The following is a 27,324-nucleotide window of genomic DNA, read 5'->3' on the forward strand; positions in this document are numbered from 1 at the left end:
AAGGAGACATGGGGTGTAGCTTCACTTATGGAGGTCCCGGGGTACTTGTGATTAGTTGTTATCAAAGTTGTGTTGTTATGTTGAAACAGACTTCAATATAAAAAAGTGATATTACCGATTGGCGATAGTAATGATCAATACGTTAGCAATTTTCGGTGATAATTGGTCGGAAGGATTACATTGGAACTTCACGCAAAGAATTAAGTCTACATTGTAAAATTGAAAAGTTTAAGAGTGAATTAGCATCCTTGCAACAGATTTAGCACTGATTTGGAAATTATCTCGTAAGAAAGTTTCTAGGCATTTACCTTTTGTGATTGATTTTAGCAAATTCCATTCATTGGAGATGGCATGAGAAATTGGAATAGTCTCCTCCCGCTTTACCATCAAACTAATAATTGATGATTGTTGATCACGACTACTGTGAAAAAGCCCTTGTGAAAAATGAATATTCTCACGCGAAATAGCATGCAAATTTGGCCCCATAAAACCCGCCCAGTTGTTTTTCGACCCAAAAAACCCTCAAGATGATACCACTGTGACAAATTTACCCCATTTTATACTTCCATTCAAATTCGGCTGCTAAACATGCTACGTATAGTTTGACATGGAAGACCCATGCTCGACGGATCCAACGCGTATTGTTAGCACGTCAAGACTCCCCCTAAGGGCGTTGTTTCACCTGCTAGACGAAATTGGGGTTCATATTAGTGCTCTCGACTGAAATTAGGGGCAAACCAAAATTCAGGGTTCCTCTGATAATTCCGCCAAATTACAATGGCTGCAATTGAGAGCAGTACAAGGAGAATCACATAATCTAACGGCTCACGTAAATGAAGCAAAATTGTGATCCGTCTCTAATTGTTTCTTATGCTTACAAAGGTTGTGCACAAATGGGGCCATTCCTTTAGGACACCGCAATTCAGCACCTACAATTATGCACAAAATCCAATGTGGAGACATCCTGTACACATTCTCTCATCTTCTGTATATCTCCGGTGCCATCATGGTTCTAACATCATCTCCCGCAAACAATGACAAGGGATCAGAAGGAAACCAATCGGCATGATAAATTCTCGAAAGGGTTGATCGACCGACACATCTTTGGGTTCTGGTTTTCTTCTCTCCTTTTTTTTTCCCAAGAGCTAAAAGACCTCCAGAGCTTCTTCGCTTTTCGGCTTATTCTTAGGTCGGCCACTTCGTCTTACATCCTTCCCTGATAATAGCTCCAAGGCTTTCTCCATAGTGACATCCTTTGGCTTGAGGTTCTGCATGTTTTTTCAACATCCACAATGAGGACTGCCGAGGCTCTATCTATCTCCCTCAAGATCATCAGAAAAAATAGCAAAAGAAAAATCTTCCTCACATGAAGCGTTAAGCAATCTAATCATCAATGCATTTAACCAAACAGATAAACCAGTAAAAGGCGAATGAATCAGAAGCAAAATATACAAAGTTTCAACGAGGAAAAAGCAGATGTCTGAAGTTATTTAGCCAAGGCGGATATAAGATGGATGAATGCTTGGAACAGGAAATATGCAAAGATCTGCAATGAGTTTCACATAACTCAAGACCTTGCAACCTAAGACCGTAATTGCTAAAAAATATGTGAGCCCAAATTAGAAAAAAAAAAAGACTCCATAAAATCTATTTCCACTGCCCAAAGAGCAACTACTAGTCTGGATTTGAGGTAAGCCATGCTCCTTGTTTCTTATTATCAAGAATCAAGAAGAAAGACATGCAGTTGTCCAGCATCACTTGAAAGTCACAATACACTGATAAAACGAACAGGTGCAAACAAAGATAAAGAAAATAACTAGATAAACCATCAACATCCTTCCTTTGAAAAAGTTGAAACCCTGGAATCTAGATGTTCTTGAGATGAATTAACCAGTAAAAGAGGAGCAATGACGAGCTTTCCCTCACCAAGTGAGGTTGGCTGCTTTGCTACTTAGTAATTCCACATATTCAAATGCCTTAAGCAACTATCTTCTGGCAAACTCAAGTATGGCTAAAGAAACTTTCTGCGATGGCATTGTTGTCACATTGTTTAATGGACTTTACCGAAGTATTTTTTGTTATTCTCAGTGAACACCTGGCCAATGCGGTTAATGAATGAAATTACTTCTCATATCTAAAAGCAAGCATAAGCAATCCTAATTGTGTGAGTCTGATTGGGCTCCATGAACATCCATCTTACACAGGATTCCACATGCTGGGAGCAACTCCAAAAATATGGAGAAAATTTTTTCAAGCCAGTTAAAACTAATCTATGAGGGTGGAGGCAACTTACATCCTAATGAAACGAAATAATTTTGACATATTGCACTAAGAATATTATGAACTCGCAATACAAGAAACAGTACATTAGAGACAATGATCACCTTAGGAACAGAAGCCATTGTGCGTCTATGTCTGACAGTAAATCCAACCCTTGAAAGTTTCAAAATCACAGGCTGCCCATCCTTTGGATGGTTACCCTGCAATAATCACACTTAAATTGAGTGTATTTGTAACTAAGAATATAAAGAACAAATGTTCTAGTAATGAAGACATACCAACGTCACAGGATATCGCAACAGCTCAAGAGCATCCTCGATGGTAATAGAATCCACCTCCTTTGTCTGAAGAAGACAAACTTTTAGTTAATCCTAACACACAGATTACACATCCATCTAGATCTGTATGGATTTGGATTTGGCCGTGAAGTCTCTAATTATGTGCAGACATACTGATGTGAGAAAACCAAAAAACTAAAGGGAAGCCAAAAGAAAATGCTCAGATGTATTAAGCAAATACAGACTTATCGAATATATTATCATCCAAGCAAAATGCACAGCATGAAAAAACAAGAGATGATTCCCACACCTCAATGGCACTTACAAATAGAGATATAAGCTGGATACAATGTCTCAAATCACGTAAGATGTATCATTTGGTAATTTATTTTGATATTTATTGGTCAATTGCACAGTCACAGCATTTTGAATAGAATAGTTGAATTGTTAGTCAATTTAAGATATCTCCTTCTGTAAAATCCTCTCTTGTCAGCTATATATTCAATTTGCAAAATTTTTTTCTCCCATCACGAAGTCCTTTTAGGCTTTATAAACTTGTGAAATTCTGGCGTGTAAGGGCAGCCCTTTTAGTATCCTGATCTTTCCTTGTCTGCACCAAGGTTCTACAGACTCCAGGCCTGCTGGTGCTCAGTAGTCAGTACCCGGACCATGAAAATTTCAACATTTTGCTCGAACAAGTCTTCTTTCGGACTCTAGGGTTCTTATTCTTCACCTTCTGCCACTTCTATCTCCCTCGAAAAGAGAGAATACATGGGAGAGAGCTTTGTCCCAATGGCTTCACCAAAGAGCACAAGTCCAAGGGTATTAGGATGCGCCCAACAATGACGGGGCACCAGCGTCATGTCATTTTGACACCAGTGTTTCCTGGGTACACAAGCCTGCGAAATAACCTTACAAATACGGCTATTAAATAAATGCCGATCGGTCTGGATCAATTTGTGACTGGAGGCCCAAACCGAGCTTGCATTTACTGGAAATTCAGCTAGCAAACAGATGGCAGTCTCATGATTTAGTGCAGAAGCCGAGTGATACAGCTAGAAACATGGGACATCATTGTTAAGGAAATTCAAGTGAGCAAAATCTGGCAAGAAAAATGACACTTTTGCAACACAGACACTATAAAGCATCAATAAATATTGCTCTCAATGCCATAACATGACCCAGCAAAGGGTACTACGCACTTCATCAAGTAAAAGCAAATATTTATTGCCTCAGATAAACCAAAGCATCAGATAACTGATTTTTTCACTAAGGGGCTCACTAGTTCAATAGGCCACTCCTAACCAATAGTGGCTCCTCTGTGGAAAATATGTCTAATTCTACAAATCTAGGGCAGGACTCAACTGAAAATGATCTAAAAAAGGGGGCTTGACAGTGATATTGATAATAAAAAGTGAATATATACTTTTCAAGGAAGCTATTATAAATATTTCTAGCTTCAGGTTTTCATATATTATGTACATTGGAGATAGTAATTCATTTTTGTATCAATCAACTAAGTTGCTTTAGCATTTGTTTTAGAAAGATATGAAGGGAATACAGGGCCTGTCAGGAAAAAAATGTTCCCTTAATCTATGCTTACAATTCTTAAAATTTTTAACTATAGCTAACTAGGGTGGCCCTAGAAGGTTATATGAGGCAGGAGACTGAGGACTAGGAAGAACATCATTTATAACCCATTTAAAGACGGCAAAATCATGTGAGTTTTAACTGCACGACTCCAAAATGTGACCATCATCTCTTTATGTGTGTTTTCTCTTTAGGTGTCCAAGACGACAGATCCCGTGCCCAAACCAGAATCCCCTCATGTCTATTACGGTATTCCCAGTGGAAGTGACAATTCCAGACTGTTGCCCAAACCAGAATCCCCTCACGTCTATAACGACATTCCCAGTGGAAGAGACAATTCCGAGCATCAGGACTTTGTTCCATTGACGCAGCGGAGAAGTGAAAAAAAGCCAAACAATTAAGGCAAAAGACATCGAGGGTTAAAATAGAGACAAACTGCAGCTGGAACAGAATAAAGATATTCCAGGGTTTATAGAAGCCCAGGATGTGTATTGAATGAGGGAAAAGTAGTGACAAAGTGACTTGAAGGCCAATTTCTACTAGGATTACAGATGTATGACAATCTCAAGCCTTGGTCTTCCATAACAACTTCTAATCTCAATCGCTAGGGCTCGTTAAAGGTCACATGACTGCACATGACTATTTATTAACAGATATAGAAATAATAGAAAAGAAATAAGAAGACACTTAAAAACAAAAACAAAAACAAAAAAAGAGAATTATGCTACTGGATGACTCATCTTCAATGGGAATGTTGACAGACAATGCCGATCTTAAATAGTATGGAATGATAATAACCGGAATGGAATATCATAGCTAGCTCTCATCTGTGTCAAGCGAGGAGATCAAGCTGTCCAATTATGAGTAATTGTAGCCACAAATATTCGCATCAACTAAGAAAAAATTCATCAACCCTTTCCACATTCCTTTCTCTGTCTCACAACTGTTATCCTCTGATTTTCCACTAAAGCTATGCAAACACACTATTCCCCACTACTCCAAGAGGAAAATAGAATGAAAAAGGAAAAGAACGACAGTGGATAAAACTACCATTGTATACCAATCTGGACAAAAAAATCATTACAAAATTCGAACACTAGTATGAAGATCGCTTCAAACTAGATTTATTTGAAAAAAGAAATAGTACCTGAGAAATAGAGGCTCTTTTAGGAATGTACCCCTTCCTATCTTCACCAAGTTGTACATAAAATCCATATGGACCATTCTTAAGAAGAATCTAGTAGCATAAAAGGATTTGAAGAAAAACGTTAAGTGAATGTATTAAGTGATTATCTCTCAATAATGAAGGACACACAAGTTAACCTTTTCATTGGAAACTGGATGAAGACCCAGAAGTTTTGGCTCTTCGATTGAATTGTTAGTCTGAGGATTAGCATCTTCTTCTTCTTCTTCACCATATAGTGTCTTAGCAATATACCTACTTATCAAACCAGAGAATATTATTGGAAGCAATGAACAAAGTGAAAGACAATATTAGTTGTGCTTTTTGCATTCATATATGAGAATCCCAAACGGTGAAGCAGATGCAGCTGGTGGATAGAAAGCTAAAATAACAAAATTACCTATGAGGGAATAAACAAGAGGGCACACTCCAGTACATGATTTTGATTAAGGACTCCACTTTAAGAAAATAGAAATAAAAGTCATTTCTGAAATTTGAATCTTAAGTTATGGTAATGCAAGCAAACAATACAGAATTCTTCACACTAGCTGCAGTTCACAAATCCATCTTTGTTTATGCTGCTAACTCTCAGTTTGGTCCTACTTATGCTTTATTTTGTTACTAAAAAGGGAGAAGGAAACTCAGTACCAAATGCTTGGCAATCCTTGGTAGAGCTTATTTATGATTCCGTGCTAAACCTGGTAAACGAACAAATAAGTGGTCTTTCCGGAAATGTGAAACAAAAGTTTTTCCCTTGCATCTTGGTCACTTTTACTTTTTCGTTATTTCGTAATCGCCAGGGTATGATACCTTATAGCTTCACAGTTACAAGTCATTTTCTCATTACTTTGGGTCTCTCATTTTCTATTTTTATAGGCATTACTATAGTGGGATTTCAAAGAAATAGGGCTTGATTTTTTAAGCTTCTTATTAGCTGCAGGAGTCCCACTGCCATTAGCACCTTTTTTAGTACTCCTTGAGCTAATCCCTCATTGTTTTCACGCATTAAGCTTAGGAATACGTTTATTTGCTAATATGATGGCCGGTCATAGTTCAATAAAGATTTTAACTGGGTCCACTTACACTATGCTATGTATGAATGATCTTTTCTATTTCATAGGGGATCTTGGTCCTTTATTTATAGTTCTTGCATTAACCGGTCCGGAATTAGGTGTAGCTATATTGCAAGCTCATGTTTCTACGATCTCAATATGTATTTACTTGAATGATGCTATAAACCTCCATCAAAGTGATTCTTTTTTAAAATTGAACAAAAGCGAGGAGCAAAGCCACTTTACCGAGTTTACGACGTGAAGAAGTGATAACAACTTCACTCGGATCGGGGGGGAAAAAAAAGACGCATTGAATCAAGTTGTTCAGGTTAACTGCCATACTGAGTTACTTGTAACAAAAGGCAGAGGAAAGAAATTACAACATAACTCCTCAATCATTCATTTGGTAAGTTATTAAATTTTGAAAAAGGTAAATTCTTTAGGCATCAAAGACAAAGATCATAAGCATCATAAGAAGAATTTCTTGCAAAAAAAACTGATGTGATCATACTAAAAAAATGCTATAGATACAAGTACATCATTGACACTATTGAGATACTTCAATTAGTTTTAGCACCAAAGAATCAAAGTAGCAATACAAAATAAGATCCTAATAGACATATGCTTAACTAGATTTGGATCAATGTCAACTACATTGTGGTATGATAGGGGTCCTGATACAGGGTTGGGCATGTAGTACACCGGTTGTCAAGAAAACAGTATCCAAGGGGTAGGCAATTCGGATCACCATATATTTGAAGCCTCCGTTTGGATCATTCACTGTATTATATAGGAAGTAAAGGTTCAGGTTCATAATATCGCTTGGAAATTACAAGTGGGTGCAACATTGACTATATTTTAAATTAATGCACTAAAGAGAAGGCGTGTTTGGAAGTATTTATGGTAAACGCTTACTTTGCTTTCCTCAAAATGAGGGAAAAAAATGCATATATATTATTTTTTATTTTAAACGGAGGAAATAATATTTTAATGACTTCACATTTCAAGCCTATAGGATCTTAATGTTTCAAGCCCTCAAATATTAATAGCAATCACATTGTGAATGTTAGGGAAAAAAAAAAGGGCTAAAGTACGAAAGAAAAAAATAACCCACAGTAAACCCACTAAGGGTCCAACTTATTTTTCACAAATTAAATAGCCTAAATTAGACAATAGCATGCGTACTATGTTCATATTATAAGATAAGGTAGCCTCACTAAACAAGTGATTGGAAGTGACTTATGGAGCAAAAGTATGGTGGTGAAAGATTGGTTTTGTAACTTTTCATATTAATAGGAGCAGGGAGGCATTTGTGGAGGATTGCTACCAATTTAATCTTGGAAGGCTCTCCAGGGAGATTGATTTTTCAAGACAAGCCCGAGATTGGGAGTTGGAAGCTTTTGCTGATTTCTTTAATTGTTGAATGATTCTTGCAAACATAGCGATTATAATAAGTCATGGTTTTAGAATTGTGTCAAAGATGAATTATCATCAGTAAGATCCTTTTACTTCTGAAAGAGAAGACCAGTGATTGTGGTAGGATAAATTTTCCTTAGAAAGCTATTTGCAAAAGTTCCACTACGGTTTTCTTTCTTTAATTGGGAAGCTTTTTGGAAACACATTCATACTTTGGACAATCTGAAGAAGGGAAGTGTTGGCCAATAGACATTTCCTTCGAGACAAACAAAAGGAAGAAAAATATCTTGAAGCATCTTTTTCTTCATTATCCTTGGATGAGGTCTTTTGGCAATTGTTTTGCCTCTATGAGGCTATGCTGGGTTATAGCTGGATCCAGTTAGCACGAGCTATGGGAATGGCAGGGTATTCAAATCCGTCTGGCAGGGTACTCAAATCCGTCTCCATAGGATACTCAATTTCTCTTTTTACTTTTTGGTGGTTTGGAAACAAATAAGTAATTAAAAAATTTTTAAACGTTTTAATATCTTTGATGTAATGGGGATTAACTTTTGGATCTAAAAGCTTTGATTAACAATGTGAATCAATTAATATTTTTCCTTGATTAAATCAGTATGTGGTAGTATTGTTCCAATCAGCAAAATAGTAACTGTGTACAATATACGACAAAAGTTGCAATTCAGCCAGGAGCACGGCTTCCCATTGACAATAATCTAGATCATCTCAACATTCCAAGTAAATTATCTCACTTAATTTACAACCAAGAGATATCGCTTGAAACAGAATCAAAAGTTGAAATCCTTTTCAGTAATTTGCACCTCAACCAATCATTTCTTCTGTAATGATATAACATTATTTCTGAGGTGAATTGACCAATCACACATTGAAAAGATTTATATATGATACTGTACAAGGTAGAAAGTTATAATTTGTTTTAGGTAAACATAGTGATGTCAGGCCAGTTGACATTAGCAAGTGGAACTCTAACTAGAGACAGGTGAGACAATGAAAGACTAGTTGACAAATCTGGAAGAAACGTGTTTTACAAACTTATTTGATCATGATGCCGCATCATGCTCAATAAAAGATCAAAAGTCCTAACATCAACAATTGTTTGCATAGTTAAAAATGCAATCCATCGCTCAAATGTCTTGTGCTCTCAGTGAGACGCTAACGAAATATTACGATCAGGACAATCAATATTTCCAACAATTGTTAAAAACTGAAAAAGATCAGGAAATATTAGCTTGACAATTAATGTTGGCATGCCCTATACTTGTTTCTACTTTGCATCATTCTTGTTAACCTACCAAAACAACTAAGTTTTATTTGTCACATCCATGTGGTATTCTGGTGAAATGCATTGTGTCATGCCTCCCAAGCCACATCGGAAATTTCTCTAGTTGAACGCATTGCGCCGTGCTGTTTCAGGTCATGTAATGGAGTCATGTCTAACTTTGCCAACTGAATAAAATATCTTATGCTCGATACAGTCTTATCTGCTGGCCAAAAAAGGAAAGGTCCAATCCATCTGCATTCAAGTCATAACTTTGGCCTAATTCAGACATCGTGTAGTAAACAGAGTCAAACCCATCTTCATTCAGGTCAAGAAGATCTGATTTCCAATCTTATGTTCTCATGAAGGACCATTACAGGCAAGAGATAATATGAAACAGGCATGCAATCATTGAGAGAGAGAGACACGCGCGCGCGCGCACACACACACATATATATAGAGAGAGAGAGAGAGAGAGACTCACTTGCACTTAGGGTGCTGATCACAACCTATAAAGTAGCCAGCACCAAACCTGCTTACTTTAAATATCAAAGTGCCCTCCATACAACTGCATAATCAATGGGTATAGATTAACAGTGACTACAAAGGACAATATAACACCTCCGTGTAAGCAAGAAGTGCCAAAGCTTTTTCCACCAACTCCATAAATTTCCATCAAGCAAGCGCACATACAAACTGTCAACCAAATCAACTGACTAGACCAATCATTTTCAAAGAACAGTTCACAAGTTGCAAGCTCAGACAATAGTCATGGTTCAACTTCTGTAGATGAATTAAAAAAAAAAAAAAAAGATCTGTAAATCCAATGACTAGCTAGGTTCAAGTAAATCCACAATTTGAGGATAAAACTAGATGCTTCTCTCAACACATATAAGCCATGTTTAGGTATACCTTGGACACCTCCTACTTTTATCAGGAAGAGAAGCAAATAAAAAGTCCCCAAATGTCTTCTCCAACATCTTCTCCACCTGCCAATTTGAAAGCATTCTATTGAGATGAAACTACTAGTAGGCTCATGTGGGGAAAAAAACAAAAGAGCCACACCTGATGAATATGAACAGTAGCAGTGCGGTTGCAATATGAGCTAAATCGTGCCCAATAATCTTTCAGGAGACCTTTCCACTCCGTTAAACCAGCTGACACATTATCAAGCTGAACAGTAGTACTTATTAGACAAGGTCAGCCAAGATCAGCAGACATACCGAAAATTGGAGTCAGAATTGACAGAAAAGGCATTTTATGAGTTAAAAGAGTTTACCTCTGTCTCCATATCAGCAGTAAAGCTGTAGTCCGTGACCTCAGAAAAATGGTGAGAAAGAAATGCTGACACCTAAACATCAAAAAGCAGAAATAGGTAAAAAGTCACGCACAGAAAATTCATTCAGCTGAGGAGGGCCAAGCCAAGTGGAAAAACAAACTCTAACCCATTTATCATCTGGATGACATTCAAAGTACAAAGATCAAACTGAATAAACTGCTCATAGAAGCTTTAAGTAAGTGAACAAACAATTACTCAAAGCCTTATGATTACCTGTATCACTGTGGAGCTTGGGACATTCAGCATTCAATAACTAAATGCATATCGATCAAATCAACGGTGATTATTAGTAAAACCCAGTTCTTATAAGTTTTAATTTTCATTCTACACTAGAATCAAAAGATCCATCTCCAATAAGACAATTAATCTCTTTCATCGACAATCTCCTACAGATCTAGCACATGCCTAGTCTAGATAACGACCAAAGAAACACTTCTTATTTTAGGAGAAAAATGACAAACCCCAATAACAGACGATCTCTTTAACATTTCCCAGGAAACTCCAACTTTGGCACATTTGCTGTCTATAGATGCAATTTCTTAAATGACTCATAATGCAACTTTGCAATTCCATAATTTCAAGAATCAGACCATCACAGAGTATTCTAAACAGCTTTGCAGGTAGTATCTTTTTCCCAGAATCAATGAACCATACTATTTGTTTACTGTGAACAGCCTTTAACTCTTAAATGCAGACTCATTCCAGCTGACATCAGAATATACAATCAGAATTTTGATTTTCATCTCTTTCTCTCCTTAGACCTTTACTAAAATCTTTCAAGTTGCTTCCAACTTCACTTGAAGTAATGCTTAAAGTGAAAACCATGTGTAATGATCAAACAACAACTTTTTACCCCCTATCATACAATTTAAGGGATCCATCTGTATCCTACAATACGTACATGCAGTTCCACAAGTCCCAGTTGAGCACTTCCTAGTCACATCTAAGACCTTCTCGCAAGTCCCACTCTCTTGACATGAGCTCACTTCGCTAAACCTCTTCTCACCGAAAAATCTTAAGTTCACTGTCTAATCTGCCCAAAACCACCAGAGACAAGTCAGATGTCGTATGGAAGTCCTAGTTTTTCTAATATTATTCCAGAGACATGCCACAACACAAACCGTAGTAAAAGAAAGAATCTGTTCATCCCTATAGTCTAATACAATATGCATGATTTTCTTCTTCCCATTATACACAAAATTTGATTAACCAAGGGGTATCACCTCTAAAAAAACGGCTATAAAAGGAAAGCAACCCATAAACAAAATTTGGCATAAAGACTTGCTCCTAACATTCCAACAAACTAGAAGTATGTGATTTCACTTTCCCATTATACCAAAAATGAAGGGTGTTTAACTAATTATCCCTAAAACAATCCCAAGAGAATTCAACTCCTTGAAACGCCCTCTTGTTTCTTTCCTTCGAAATGAGACAGAAGACAAAGAGGAATCATCTTAGTTAATTTTCATCTTTCCTAAGTTCCTAACAAAGATGCTGCATCATATCATATCCTCCACTCATGGCTAAAATGGAAGCATACTCTAGGCCCATAATTACCTCATGGACAATATTTCTTAGAAAAACCTACCACATATTGGAAAACTTCTTATAGGTGGTTTTCTAATTCAGCTTCGCTTAAAAAACCACTTATGTCTTCAGTCATCTCAAGCAATCTTAATGACAATGTTCTCTCGCCACCGCATAAACAAATGCTTTTGACAAGGCATTACCACCAAACTTTTTTACAGCATCTAAACTGGGTTACTGTTATACGAAATTCCAATCATAGGCTTCCTATTTCATCCACTCCCTTGAATTCTTTATCATTTAGGACAAATAAACTAAATTTTTTTATCAACCATCATGCGAAAATCTCTCTAATTCTCTGCCAACATACCTATAGCGACAGAGACAAGGTTAATTACCAAGGACTGAGTCATCCTACTGTATCCAATCAACACGACATGATAACCTATTCTCCACTTACATTGCTAAGAACCTATTCTCATTTGCTTGGGGAGATAGGTACAGTTTCTTGCAAGAGCACCAAGGGCATGCATCCTCGGTGCACACAAGATTCTAAATATCTAGAAAAAAAGTCTTGAGTCAAATACCCAAGACCAATGGAAAGAAACACACAGCCATTTTCCCTTAACAACGCTTAAGGAGCTTTCTTTGTTCTCCAGAGCCCTCGAATAAATTTCTTCTCCAACCAACCAAAAGAAATGGAACGAGACTCCTTACAAGCCACTAAAAGCTCAGTCCCTCAAGGCTATATAGCCATCCAATATAGAACTAACCACTAACCCATTGACACCAAGGAGAACAAGAGATGAGCTTCAAAGTTTCCAGACCTCTGAGTACAATCTCCACAACTACCGCAAATTAAGGGATAGCTCCGTCACTAAAACGCTATGTGGACAAGCATCAGTATGCTCACGGGATTCCATCCATTAATGGAAGCCCCCTTGTTTCTTTGTGAGAGATCCAGCAGTTATCTCTGGCAAAAGATGAGCCATTCTGAGGAGGTGCTGACAAGTAGGAATAATTCAGGAATAAATGGTTCTTTTGTGACCTCGCCATTAGTATTGGCTGTAGGCCTATCTGGAATTTCTTCCTACATCCAACATAGTATAAATTTCTACTTTTCTTCTTCATTGTATTTGTACGTCACATCCAAACAATTCAGAAGAATCTAACACAGAAGAAAACAGTCTACAAAATTCATTTCTGAAACTCATCATATTTGTACAGTCTATGACTCTGTTAGTGATTTCTATAATTGAAATTGAATTTGGCAATGACTAGTGTGTAGACAGAACTTTTATGATGTTATTCAGTAAAAAGAAACATACCATGCGGCCCCGAAATTCAGGATGTAGGACACGGGCTTTTACTGTCACATAATTTCTGTCCTGACAAACCACAAAAAAAAAACACATGATTGATTTGCTGCAAGGATAGCAATGATAAGGATTTATAGCCTGACAACTGCAATAGCAGGAAACATTATTAAAAGAATGTCTTTTCTCCACTTTTGGACACATGTGTCTCCCATTAAGAGGCAAATTTAAGCATCAAAGGCTAGTAAAAGTTGAATTTGTTGCGATCAGTGTCCCGCCAACTGGAAAAGACCATGAACTGACCTATTGACCAGATAGCAATTCAACCAGTTGAACTATTTAACTGACCACATCTTAAACGCTCTTTTCGTCGAAGTACTATTACTCCATGGTGATTCAAGAGCTCATATTTTCCTCATATGATACAAGACCAGAGAATCATGCTGTACCACTGTTTGACCACAATTTGTTTTTGCACTCAAATCTGACAAATAGTGTCCCAATCTGACAACTTTACATTTCAGAGGACACATCATGATTCACAATATCACAAAATTCACCAAAATTAAAGTTGGAAATCCACCTTTGAAAGGATAACCATGCAATAGCAAAGTCGGAGTTTTTTTTTTTTTGAAAGTTGGAGTTAATATTTATAGCTTCTGCCAGAATAAATGGAAGAAGGCTGGAAAAGATTCATAAAAATCCAGTATTTTGCAACAACGTAAAAAAGGGTGGTGAATTTTTGGATAAAAGCAAACATTTTGATAAAAAGAAACTAATTAAATTAAAGTTCTTTCTTTGTCCTAATTATCGATTAGAAGATTTATCTTGTATGAATCGATATTGGTTTGATACCAATAATGGGAGTCGCTTCACTATGATAAGGATACATATGTATCCACGATTGCAAATTTGTTAATTATGCGTCTTTCATATATATTCTGTACCATCACCCATCAAGCACAGAAGGACCAAAGGCCCCGATGGAAAAAAGAAGAGACGTCGATTGCATTCAGGACGATGACAAACTCCGCAGCCATTATAAAAATCTGATTTAGTCATATGAGACAATGACAAAATCTGCAGCCATTACGAAAAACCATCTTTGAAAGGATAACCATGCAATAGCAAAGTCGGAGTCAATATTTATTGCTTCTGCCAGGATAAATGGAAGAAAGGCTGGACAAGCATCGCCCATCAAGCACAGAAGGACCAAAGGCCCCGATGGAAAAAAGAAGAGACGTTGATTGCATTCAGGACAATGACAAACTCTGCAGCCATTATGAAATTTAGTTATATGAGACAATGACAAAATCTCCAGCCATTACGAATATCCATCTTTGAAAGGATAACCATGCAATAGCAACGTCGGAGTTAATATTTATTGCTTCTGCCAGGATAGATAGAAGAAAGGCTGGACAAGCATGGCCTATCAAGCACAGAAGGACCAAAGGCCCTGATGGAAAAAAGAAGAGCCATTTATTGCATTCAGGACCACTGCTTCAAGAAGTCAGATCAGCCTGGAGTTTGGGAAAGCAAAAGGGGATGACCGGTCTGCCTCTTATCTTCCTCCTTTAACTAAAATCAAAACTTGAACATACAGAAGTAGCTCGAGATGATTTTTAATATTCTCTGTTGGCTAATTTTGTGGAATGTTCATAATTCAATCAGATAAAAGACACTGCCATTTAAAAATCAAGCAAAACTACTATAATTCTTTGAAAGCTAATGACAATCTGAAACTCCACAACATTCTTTTTAATTTGTACCAGCCTCCTGGGCAATATCTTGACATAGATAAGGTGATAATTGGATGAAACACTGCATGTAGCAAATTTAGTTTGACTAAGAGCCCCAACCCCACTCGTATTGATGACTTCTAAATTGAAATGACATTCATAGAAAATCACCCTATGCGCATCTGTGATTGGCAAATCTCAATGCTATTTGCCATCATGATAATAGCACAATATCAGAAAACTCACTGCCTTCGGCATGCAATTTTAGGCATTTACCTGCAGTACTTTCAGTGTGCTCGCATATGTAGACGGCCTCCCGATTCCAAGCTCTTCCAGCTTCTTAACCTTTAATACTTAAGATTGTAAAGATGCAGAACAACGCATCCCAAGGAAGAAATTTCAAAAACTAGCATCACTGGTAACATAACTCAGCTACTCCTATTCTAATCTCAACCAGAAGATTACTCTGAATCCAGTCAAATGGATAACAGCTATATAGACATCTCTCTCCCTCCCTCCCTATTTCTATTGAGAACCCCTAATGAAAACTGGAAAACACTAAATAAATAAAAATATATCACTCTTAAACCCTCCTGAACAACATGGAAAACACCAAACACATATTGTTACAGAAAGAACAGAACTTCTCAATGATGCATGTTACAAGTAAATCAAAGACATAATAACCTCCAAATATAAGATCTTTCTAATGAACTTCAGCATTTTAGAATCATTCCAAACATGAGAAGATGGAGTCTTTGCTGATATAAGGCACTTCATGAAGATTGCCCGAAACCATCAGAAGAGTTTGATTAATATAAATAAAATGACAGTAACTTACTAATGCACCCTCTGAGTAGCGCGATGGAGGCTGAGTGTAGTGTTGCTTGGATCGCACATCACTGAGAGACAGTAAATCTGCAACCTACAAAACAAGAATACATTAAAGTCTTGATAGAACTTGAAAATAACCTGGCAATTATAAGCAAAAGATCATCAAGAACAAACTTTCAGATGCTGATATAGTTCTATCTCTTTATATGGATTTACTTAGCAAGACAAACATTAATTCTTCTATATGTCTTAATTTCCTATATGATTCTATACCTTCAGAGAGCTCAGTACGCCAAAAGCTTCAGCACGTTCATTCCCTTCATTTTCTTTAGACCTCACTGTTTCTGCTTCCACATCCTGAAAATAGATACATGGCAGTATAAAAAGTAGCTTGGCAAAAGAAAAAATACCCATCCGCAAGAGTTGATCCAATCTAAACATGGCTCTCACCAAAAGACGAAGCCTCAAACATGACTCAACATTTAGACTTTATGCTGCACTACACTACATAAAAACATGCAAACGCAGTAACACGTTAAAAAACTCAACTATCTAAACAAACATTAGCGGATTCCCAACTATGCTATACTACTCAAATTTATCATTGACATCTAGCTCTTTCTTCTGAAATAAAGCTTCTTCGTACTATGGATTCGGCTCAGACATTTTCCATGCAGAAGCTGACTAACTAAGACGCTCTTCTGCAAAATCACAGTTCCATAGGCCAAATTCACATTGAGATATATAAACCAATAAAAAACCAAACTCCTTGTCCTGTTTTCTCCATTAATCATCTGTAAATGCCTATCATGATAAGTAATATGTTTGACTTTTGATCCGGCTAATACACACGGAAGTAGCGTAACATCTTATTATAAATGTTTGCTTACGCTGCAAGTCTCCACATGATTATCTTCATTTAAGATTTCAGTTAGCTTCCAATAGGGAGAAACCCTTTTTTAGATTCTATTTTAACCACTTGTAAAATCCAGCAAGACTCCCTCACTCAAAAGTAGGTTCAATTTTACTTTTTCTCACACTCAAAACCATGACTTCCCAGATACTCTTGAGTGCACTGCTATATCTATTTGGACATCCTCCATATGAATGTTATTCGTCATCAAATTCCCGAAGAAGTTCATTGGTCTTCCAGAAATTACTAGTTCCATTTCTTACATTTGATAAGCATGCTTGTTAAACTCTTATCCACACTGAAATAATGATACTTTACCATAACAAACTGAAATGGCACTCACAGCAATGAGCTTCTTGGAATTTCACACATTTTCAACATAGAAGCCATGACACCAGTGTACCGAGCACAATCTTGCTGATAAAGATTTTATACCTTGAAAACTGCCTGGTAACCAAGAAACCCAATTGTCGAGCTTGAAGCGTTCAACACAATAGAGCCATCCGCATTTCCAATCTCCACATGAATCTGGATTAGAAGATGACTTAAGTCCTCGAGTCAACGACCTTTAGGAATAAGATGCAAGCAAGTACCAATAATACAGTTGATAAAAGCAACAAAAACTGAGAAGACTGTTATATTTGAACTTGCTTCAAATCTAATTGCATAATGTTTACTTTGCTGGGGAAGGATAGAACCTCTTCCATTTCCATAACTATATGGTTATTACTCCTAAATTTCCACAAATGACGTCTAGTACTCTCTCATCCAGAACAAATTTAGAGTAGAAGCTTACAAAAGGTACTGAATTTAACTTGAGTCACTATAACAGCTTCTCTTAACCATGATCAACATTGGCCAAGCATGAATTTCACTTAGCCAGGGGATGGTAGAGAAATTATCAGATACACTTCATCCTAAAAATTTTCATCTGAGGAAGAGACCATGGGAACACATTGATAAACCTTCACAACCGATTCCAGGGGGCGTTTCCTTCTTTGTAACTTTTTTCTTTTTTTGCTTTTTTGGAATGAGATAGGACAAAGATACTGAAGGAATAAACAACATTGCGTATGATACCATTCTATACTGCATTCTCGTGCTTGAACAAACAGAATGGGAGAAAAAGAGAAGGAAAGAAAAGCTCTATAGTAGAAATTCATGAAGTTTATCATATCCTTACCTGATTAATTACAGCAGGCTCCATTTGGCATGCAACAGTACGAGACCAGATAAGAGTGTACAACTTCAAAGAATCTTCATCAAGTATATCAACTAGTGATGCTACAAGACAATAAAAGAACATTAACAGCATGCATCAATCAGTATTACATTAGTCAATATGTCTTGGAAAGTTGGAAACTTTACATGGCAACCTCCGGATATCAGTTGGTCTAATTGCTTCATGAGCTTCTTGAGCATTCTTCACCTTCTTAAAGTACTTGCGCGCAGCCTCTGTTGCAAAATCTGACCCATACCTACATAAGAGCAACTCAAGCATATTATTACACCTGCTATCTTCGTGGATTTCATTAATTGCATAGTTTTATTTCACGATATCAAGAGTTGACGAAGTTAACTACATGCCATTCATTGGAACATCAAACAATTTAGCCGACTGTAAAATTGCTGCTACACACATATGCATGGCTTCCCAAGTTCCTCCAGCACCATATACTTTAATACTTTCTAAGAACCTATAGCATGGTACAATATATTAATCTCCAAATGGTAAGGATGCTTTGGTGTGGAACAATGAAAGAGTTTGGATATTTTCTGTAAAGTCTTACTACAAGCTGCTAGATAGGGAGGTTGTTGGTGGTAGAACGGATTTTCCTTGGAAAGCAATTTGGAAAGTGAGGGTTCCGACTAGAGTGTCTTTTTGTTGGTTTTTTTTCTTTTTTCCTTTTCCTCTATTGGGAAGCAACTTGAGAAGAATCCTTACTGTAGGTGACGGTTTGGACGAGAATGGTTTGGACAGTACCAAGCAAGCTTTGGGTTTGCAGGGCATTTGTTTACAGTGCAACAAGAATAAAAGGATTACCTCAATTCCTCTCCCTCTGTTTTTTGGTTGATTTTGGAAGGCGCGGAACAAGAGAGCTTTAGATGGAGAGGAATCTTCCATTTCAATTGGCTTGACAGTTATACACTCTTGGTATAGTGGGTACTTGCAAAAGGATGTAAATGCCTTAGTGATATAGCTGACGATTTATTTTGAGAACTGTTCTGCATATGGCTTTAGTTATTTTGGGCTCTTTTGTATGAGAGTTTGCACCACCTTGGTGCCTTATCATTGAACTTTTTCTGTATCAAAGAAAAAGTAATAACAACCTCAAAACAGTGAAATGAACACTATGCCGATGCATAAAGGTAAGGAGGTTGCTGCCCCATCAAAATGGAAAAAGCCATGGGATAGAACCTCAAATCACAGGTGGTTGAACATTAGGACAACTCACACAAAGCCAATAAGCCACTCCCTTAGAAAGCAAAAAGAGTCATAAAATTAAAGAACTAGCTAACAAGCCCCAAACAGAAATCTGGTTCAAAAGCAACCCAGGAACCTGTATCAATTGTCAAACACATTAGAAAAGGCATCAACACTCGGATGTCTCATTTATAAATGCCCTTTAACTCCCGCAGACATTTGCTTGATAAAATCTCTTCCATGTGCAATAGAAGTCACTCTTTGACAAAGATGCAAATTTTAGCCAATTGTTTGAAAAGTGGATATTGATAGGAAGGAAATCGATTTCATGGTGCCACCATCAGTGCTTGCAAATCCAGACTGACTATATTTCCAGCAGCATCTAAATAACCAAATTGAGAGGAAAAGAAATGCCTCTTTCACACAAAGTCAACCACATTAAGCTTAGACACTCTCCGGCCCTTCGTTTATTCCATAGAAACTGACCTAATTTAAACCCCTTCCCTCCAAAAATAGAAGTCAAGGAAACAAATCAAAATCCAGCTAATGCAATTGAAATAAGAAACCTTGAAAATACTTCACATGAGACAGTTATTCAAGGACTTGAACCTCAAATGACATTTCCTGTTAAAATTTTAACAAGATTAATGGTAGCAAACCAGCATTCACCTATGATAAGTAATAATGGAGACTGCACATGCAAGATCCAACCTCTCAAATATTCTAAATGCAAAAATCATCATCTTACCTGTCAATCACAAAAGAGCGTATATCTTTCACAGCCTCCTCAGATATCTGAAAAAAGAGCAATTTATCACAAAGATAAGCAAATAAACTAGACAATGCCAAATCACTAGAGCAAAGGGAGTGTAGATGCCAATTAACTGAAATATTACAACATAACCGAAAGTTCCTTAACAGTTAAAACTTGAATTAAGACGAGTAAATGTAAAACAGCTAAGCACAAAATATTGCCCAAGGTCCATTAGAATCGGTTATCTCTAGGACGCAGAAGTTCTATATAAGCTGAGTTTTTAATTTGAAACATGAGAACATGACTTCAGTTAAGAGAATAACTAAATTGGGTGCCATATAGCAAGTAAGACTTCAGGTGTGGGGGAAGACATGTACCCCTCTAGAAGATGCAAGTCTTTTGCAATGATATGAAAATAGAGTAATAAAATTCCCAAGTAAATCTCCAGTCCCACTTTTGAATATATTTTGACACCATCTTAAAATTGATTTCCTCAAACAGATCAGCACCCCTTTCGTGGCCTTTCCATGAAACACCTACCCCCCTCTTTTTCCCTTTCTAAACAAGAGATGAAATCCACAACATCACAAAAACTCAACATGGATTATCCCATTGGAACCAAAACATATTCACAACCCAAGCTTCTATGACATACAGCTTTTCCAGTTTTCCAAAGGATCAAAGTCTAGCCAGAAACATATCGAAACCTTATAAGTAAAAGTACAAGGACTTTTATTTCAGGAGGGCAACACAAATGCACAAACCAGTACAAGTATAATAATCCCAAAACACTGTCAAGACATCGAATCCACTATGAGCCAGCAAGGGGTGCCAACCGATGTAACAAAGATCTCAAAGGAGCTCAATGTTGAGCCAAGGGTGGAAGACGCTTCCAAACTTTACAAAAAGTGTGGAACTTCAAACCAATATTCAACAATTGCCTAGATAGAAGACTCTTCCCCTTCAATAGACATCTTTTCATTCTTCTCCAACCAACCAAAATCATAGAAAGAGGAATTGGGCAGACCCACTTTATGATAAGATATTTAAATACCTTGCCATGCCCATAATCCATGCTCAACAGACCTCACTATAATGCAGTTTAGCCATAAGTAGTCTAAAAGTTCTCATCCATGGTTGTCAAAGATGATTCCCCACAATCTCTTCCCCCTTTTTGCAAAAAAAGCACCTATTGGCCAACACTTTACCTCTCTTCTTCGGTTCAAAAAAGCTTTCATTTCCAACCAAAGAAAGCAACCAGAGTGGACCTTTGCTTTCCAAATAGCTTTCCAAGGAAACCCATCTTATCACAATGAATCAACTACTCAATTAGCCCACAAAATGGTCTTGCAGAAAATTTCCAACTTTTGACACCAACTAACCGACACATGATCAAAGATTGGCACAATGCTAGAACCATATGACAAATTCCAAAAGTCAGCGGACAGTTCCTTCTTACTGCAGAAAATGGCATCCTAACGACTTATGATGGAAGAGGCGTATCTACTCTTTTCAAATAGTACAGGCGACAACACTGCCAGAAAGAAAGTTTGGGGGGTCAAAAGTTACAAAATGACAGCACAAGGATGTCCCAACAATTCACCCCAACATCAGTGCATATTATCACGGCCATGAAAAAATAATGGATCCTATCTACTTCACTTTCCCGGAGTAACTACACTAGAGTATGTACAAGCAACTAGATAACTTCACAACAATCTTATAGAAAGAACAGCACCTACATGTAAACCATCCGTTCTGATGTATGTTATCAAACCAACTGCCTTGCCATCTGATAACTGTATCCCTTCGTAAAGCTTTTGTGCAAGCTGCATTCAAGAACTAATTTGAGTACCATAAATTAAAGCAGCTTCAATCATTTTGTTATTCAAGAAAAAATTCATTCTCTTTCTATTTTCACTTTTAACCAACCAATAGGCAAAGTAGAGTTTTGAAATCATAAGTTTTTTGTTAATAACAAAATGTTATCAATGACAAACACTTGAAGACGAAATCCCAGCTTAGTTGTGGCACTCAATAATAAATATCTAGAAAAACTACATAATTATGAGAGAGAAAATGTTAGTTTTGAGCAAATTTTTTCGAATTCGCAGTGTTATCTTTCTATTAGCCAAATTCATTTTCTTATTGGTGAATATGTTTATCAACAATAGAATGTTCAGAGTTCCTTACCAAAAAAAACAATAGAATGTTCAGAGTGATTTTAGGACTTTATAAAGCAAGAACAATAATATGTCTTCTCTAATATCATGAGTCCAATTAAAATAGAGCAGTTGAAGAGAGAGAGAGAGTATCTCATTATACATTACTTGAAACAAAAAAAAAATGAAAAACATTAAAATTTAATTTAGGTTCAAAACTCAAAATCATGAAACTTCATTTTTTTAGCATAGTTTTCTTCTCATAGCATATAGACATGAGTAACATGCTATAATCTGATAATGTAAGTGCCAGCTTGTATAGTAAAATGACAATTGAATAGAAGAAGAAACACAAATAACAAAGTTAAAAATGGAAAATGAAAGAACAAAAATCAACTCTCGTGCACTTCTGCTGTCACTCATGTGTAAAGGGCTCAGTAAGGCCAGGCTGTCTACCGTCATTTGCAACTTTTGTATGACATATGAAACAGCTCATGTGGTATGGCAACCAGCCAAAGAGTGACACGTGGTGTACTCTCAGAGAGTGTTGAGCAAGGATCACACTTTAGTGTTTCAAGGATACAAAAACATCAAAATCAATCTCTCGGACACTCAGGCAAGCAAACAACTGAATGTTTACACGTATATTACTATCTACAGCATAATTACCTCAAACTGGGCTTAAATTTATGCACTTGGAAGTAAAATGCATGCTTCTTAACTTTCAAGAACTGTTGGTGCCGGTCAAAATATGCAGGCATCAGGTGAGGATGTCATCAGAATTTTGAGAAACAAAATTATAACCTTCATAGTGTATGTGGCTGGAAAATGCAATTTATTAGCAGCGTCTTGCTGAAAAGTCGACGTGATGTAAGGTGTAGGAGGATTCCTTCTCATCTTGTTACTTTTAGAGGCAACAACTTTGAAACCTTCAGATCTAATCTTCTCTTCAATATCCTTTGCCTCTACATATGAACCAATTGACAACTGGTTCAATTTTGTCGAAGCAAAATATGTCAAGCGGGATGGGATAGAACTGGATTTTAGGGAAGGATCCAAACTTCTTCTCTCGAAGTCAACCTCCAAACTCCAATACTCTTGTGGAACAAACTGATCAATTTCCATTTCTCTATCACAAATAAGTGCTAAAGCAGCAGATTGGACTCGCCCGGCTGACTGGCAACCTGGTAGTTTCCTCCATAATATAGGAGAAATATTAAAACCAATCAGATAATCTAGAGCACGGCGTGCAAGGTAAGCATGCACCAAGTTTGCATCTATTTGTCTTGGTGCCTTGAGAGCAGCCTTGATGGATGATTCAGTTATCTCATGAAAAACAACTCTTGCTATAGTTATGTCATCACGTAAAGCATCCTGCTGCTGCAACATCTCAATGATGTGCCAAGCAATAGCCTCGCCCTCACGATCAGGATCTGAAGCTAGAATCAAACTATCTGCTCTGAGAACCAAGACAGGAAGAAAGTATTCAGAAGCATAGTTACCACCAAATTATTTACCTTTTAAAATTTGACAGATATCATAGATAATAAACATTAACGCATAACCTATTCTCACTGGTATGGTTTTCATATTCATAGATAGGTACTTTATTATTTTGGTAGACTAAAATCCGGTTGAATCAAGTTCATGAATATTCACTGAGCTCCTGAAAAGTCCCATAAGCAAAACACTAGTATTTTCACTGAGTTTCTCATGAAGAAGTAAGTGGGACAGAAATCAATACCCGCTTAGGGCAAACTTGATACTCTTCAGATGGGTCCAAGCAGCAGATGGCACCTCCCAGACCATACTAAAGTCATCATCAGGACGAACAGATCCTGATCGTGCAGCCAAGTCCCTTACATGGCCATAGCTTGGAATAACTTCAAACATATCACCAAGATACCCTTGAATAACCTTTGCTTTTGTAACAGACTCCACAACCACAACAGATCTCCCCTCGGGAGGATAAAAAGACTTCAAAAACCTCCGACTTGGAAAACTCACTTTGTTGATTGCTTGGTCTTTCTTTTCTCCCGATGGCTCAACAGATGTCTTCACAGGTTTTTGTTTGGAATTTTTCACTTTCTTACCAGAACTTGTTTTTGCAGAAGCAGGAGCCTTAAGGAGTTCCTTGGAGTCGGGATGACTTCCACCTGACTTACCCTGCAAAACTAAAATCAGTATACCACGATAAAAAATAAAGTACTTCTAACTATTACCAGATTTGCAATCACTAACCTCCAAATTCGATGCAGACAGGGATTCACCTTTCTTCTGGTCTGACACTTCTCCTTGAGAAGCACTTTTAGAATTTTTCTTCGAAGGATCATGCGCTTGTTCTTTGCTTTTTTTGCTCCGTGCAAGCTCTCGTCTCCCTTTGCTCTTATGCTGTTTAGCACCACTAGCAAGTGATGTCACAGATGATGAACCTAAATTTACTTCTTTTGCTGTATCAGCAATTTTTTCTTGGACATCTACGGAGATATCCTCCTTCAAAGATTCTGATATAATGGACGAAGAAGCAGCAGACTTTTTTCTTTGAGCAGCCAACTGCTTTGCCTTCTTCCAATTTTTTTTTAAACCCTTAAAACCAAATCCAGTGGCACCTCTTATCCCATCCCTTACGGAGGCATCATCATTTTGATTAAATGGTCGAGAACTTTGAGAGTAAAACCTGGTAGCGAAAGCTTCATCACCAGAGAATTTCAATCGAAAGCTAAAGAATGAACTGTCTGCTGCAATGCTCGAAAGTACAGGTCTAGACTGAAAAAGGCCAAAAGACAGACCGCCATGAAACCTTGTAAAGCCATTAACAGCTGCCTGATTCTTAAGATGTTTAGTCACGAGCGCACTAGGTGCACCTCGAGTTTTAAGATTAGAAGACCTCGTAAACAGTTCTCCAGTACAAAATGAAGTTGAGCATATCGACATTCCCGGATGATTAAGAAGCGTCCCCTGCTGCAACTGCAATAGCAGTTACAAACAACAAGTCCAATTAGTCTAACCAACGAAATCAAATGGCCACACATTCATAACCATACGAAGTTAACATGCACAAGTGTTGTTAAACAAATCAAGTTACGACCCTTTACTCCAAAAGCATCGACGTTTCCCATTTTTCACTCGCACTTTACTTCTCTTTCAGTTCAGCAAATGAACATGTCCATACCATCTCCGAGGTACAAAATAAAAAAGAGAGAAAATCTAGAATCTGCAGACCAAGGTAACAAGTTCATACGCCATTCCACATAACCACCCCATCCCCGCCATTCTCAAAACAGAGAATCTAATCAGCACAATGCAATGCCACCGAGACAAATTAATGGTCCATTTCTTTTTGCTTTCTTCTTTCTATCATTTGTGGTCAAGAATTCAATTCGGCAGCTGAAACTGACGAGCAAGAACCTGAGCCACGGAGGTCCGAAGACGACGAAGAGAAGACAATCGTGGGTCGGCGGCCGATGTCGAAAGGCTCCTACTTAGTCGGAGACTCATTGCAATGGCGCTACCATTGGACTATGGGCTTGTCACCGCCCCTTCTCTTGCTTCTCCTTCTGGCGACACGCGCTGGGGTCGATGTGGAAAGCCTTGGGACGTTGAGTTCGTAGGTAGAAGCAGAGTGAAGAGCGGCAATGAAGCAAGAAAGAGGCTGTTGAGGTCGAGGCAGATGTCTGGTCGGTGAGGGTTTATGGAGACAACAACGTATTGTTCGGAAGGCTTTAGGCGCCTTGCGTAAGGGTTAGACTTAACAGTCCGCTTTTCAAGAGATTTCCTCGGGTCGGGTCATTTGACAGTGGATCGGACCAGCCCATGTTGAGTTCCTCTCCTTCTCTCTCGCAGCTGGCACTAGGAAGGCCTCATTGATCACTACGGACGTACATGATAACCCTTTCGAAAATAAATTTCCGCTCTATAAATATTTTTAAAGTAGGAATCTATTTGATAATGCAACTTCTAAAACAGAAATCTATTTGATTATGCAACATTATATATTTTACCTTTGAAGTAAATTTATATTTCTGAAGTTATTTTTGAGCTAATTGTATAAGTTAAAAAAAAAAGTTACTTTTCTTTCAAAAATAGAAATAAATCTCTCAACAACAATATTTCTCTCACTTCGGCCTCTTTTAATTTTCATCTCTCTCCCAACCATGCCTTCGCCGTCCCCGAACCGCCACACCGCCACCCATTGCCAACCCTTGCCTATTGCCAACCATTGCCCATTGCCCACCGACCATCGCCCGCCGCCTTGACTACTAGGGGTGAGCAAATCGGATCGGATCGGACCGGACCGGGACCGATGGTCCGATTCCCCGTTCTAGAGGGAAAGGTCCAGTTCCCGGTTCTAGGGTCCTAAAACCGGATCGATCGAGATTTTTCTTTTTTAAAGTTACCCTCTCTTTACTTGTTATGGGTATCCAAAAAATTTTGCCAAAATGAGAAGCTATCGATACTCTTTATCTTTTATTTTCCTATATAGAAGTCTTTTTAATTACACTCTGTTTTATTTTTGAAAGTAACTAAGCTCATGCACTCCATGTTAGGAATGATGTGTGTGTGTGTGTGTGTGTGTGTGTGTGTGTGTGTATATATAATTTTTTTTTTTTGGCATGTGTCTTGTCCAATGGAACCGCCTGGGAACCGGACCGGTCCGATGGTCCATTCTCGATTCCGGAAAATTGAGAACCGAGACCACGGGTCCAATTCTTGATTCTTGAGGGGAACGAACCGGCACCGGATCGAGAACCTATCACCCCTATTGACAACAACCACCCATTGCCATTGTCGAGTCACCGTCTTTGGTCGTCGAAGTAAAAAATAAATAGTAATTTTTTAATAACAAAACTTATTTTTTAAAGAAATTTAAAAAAATTGAAAATGAAGTAGAAAATTTTTAGCCGCCGACAATAATTTTTCATAGAAGATTTTGTGTTAATAATGTTCCAAAAGTGAAAATTTTCAATCATTGCCAAACGAATTTTTGTTCCGTAAGCAAAAAATTTCTCCCATTATCAAACGCTTTTCTCATATCAAAAATTAACTTTTGGAGTAGAAGTTGATTTCTGAAACAAAAGTATTGCAATGCGTGCCCTATATTGCCCGAATTAGCGGTGGAGCCCAACAAGCTAGTCGGGTAAATCATATCTTGACCGGACTCGCTCAAATAATAATAATAATAATAAAAGAAAGGAACGAGAAACATATTGAGATTGGCATTATGGATTGATTCACAAAGC

General features: G+C 37.6%; 2 protein-coding genes across 2 annotated transcripts; one reads left to right on the plus strand and one right to left on the minus strand.

Annotated features, from left to right (window-relative positions):
• Positions 1–1,138: 1,138 nt before the first annotated feature.
• On the minus strand, positions 1,139–25,824 carry LOC115749652 (DNA topoisomerase 1). Its single transcript, XM_030686556.2, has 22 exons — positions 25,493–25,824; positions 24,326–25,051; positions 23,829–24,250; positions 22,889–23,543; positions 21,665–21,751; positions 19,917–19,963; positions 18,112–18,221; positions 17,927–18,027; positions 17,179–17,271; positions 16,104–16,187; positions 15,838–15,921; positions 15,273–15,341; positions 13,270–13,329; positions 10,355–10,426; positions 10,141–10,248; positions 9,988–10,064; positions 9,560–9,643; positions 5,472–5,586; positions 5,296–5,385; positions 2,559–2,624; positions 2,385–2,480; positions 1,139–1,268 (listed from the first exon to the last, which is right to left on the minus strand). Exons 1-22 carry the CDS (start codon positions 25,580–25,582, stop codon positions 1,146–1,148), a joined length of 3,459 nt encoding a protein of 1,152 aa, XP_030542416.1. The 5' UTR covers positions 25,583–25,824; the 3' UTR covers positions 1,139–1,145.
• On the plus strand, positions 5,693–6,673 carry LOC115749631 (ATP synthase subunit a). Its single transcript, XM_030686530.2, is given in 4 exon segments — positions 5,693–5,701; positions 5,880–6,236; positions 6,238–6,580; positions 6,583–6,673. Coding segments are annotated over 4 exon segments (780 nt in total). The 3' UTR covers positions 6,654–6,673.
• Positions 25,825–27,324: the final 1,500 nt, after the last annotated feature.

This window comes from Rhodamnia argentea, chromosome 4 (assembly GCF_020921035.1).
Source record: "Rhodamnia argentea isolate NSW1041297 chromosome 4, ASM2092103v1, whole genome shotgun sequence".
Classification (NCBI taxonomy): Eukaryota; Viridiplantae; Streptophyta; class Magnoliopsida; order Myrtales; family Myrtaceae; genus Rhodamnia; species Rhodamnia argentea.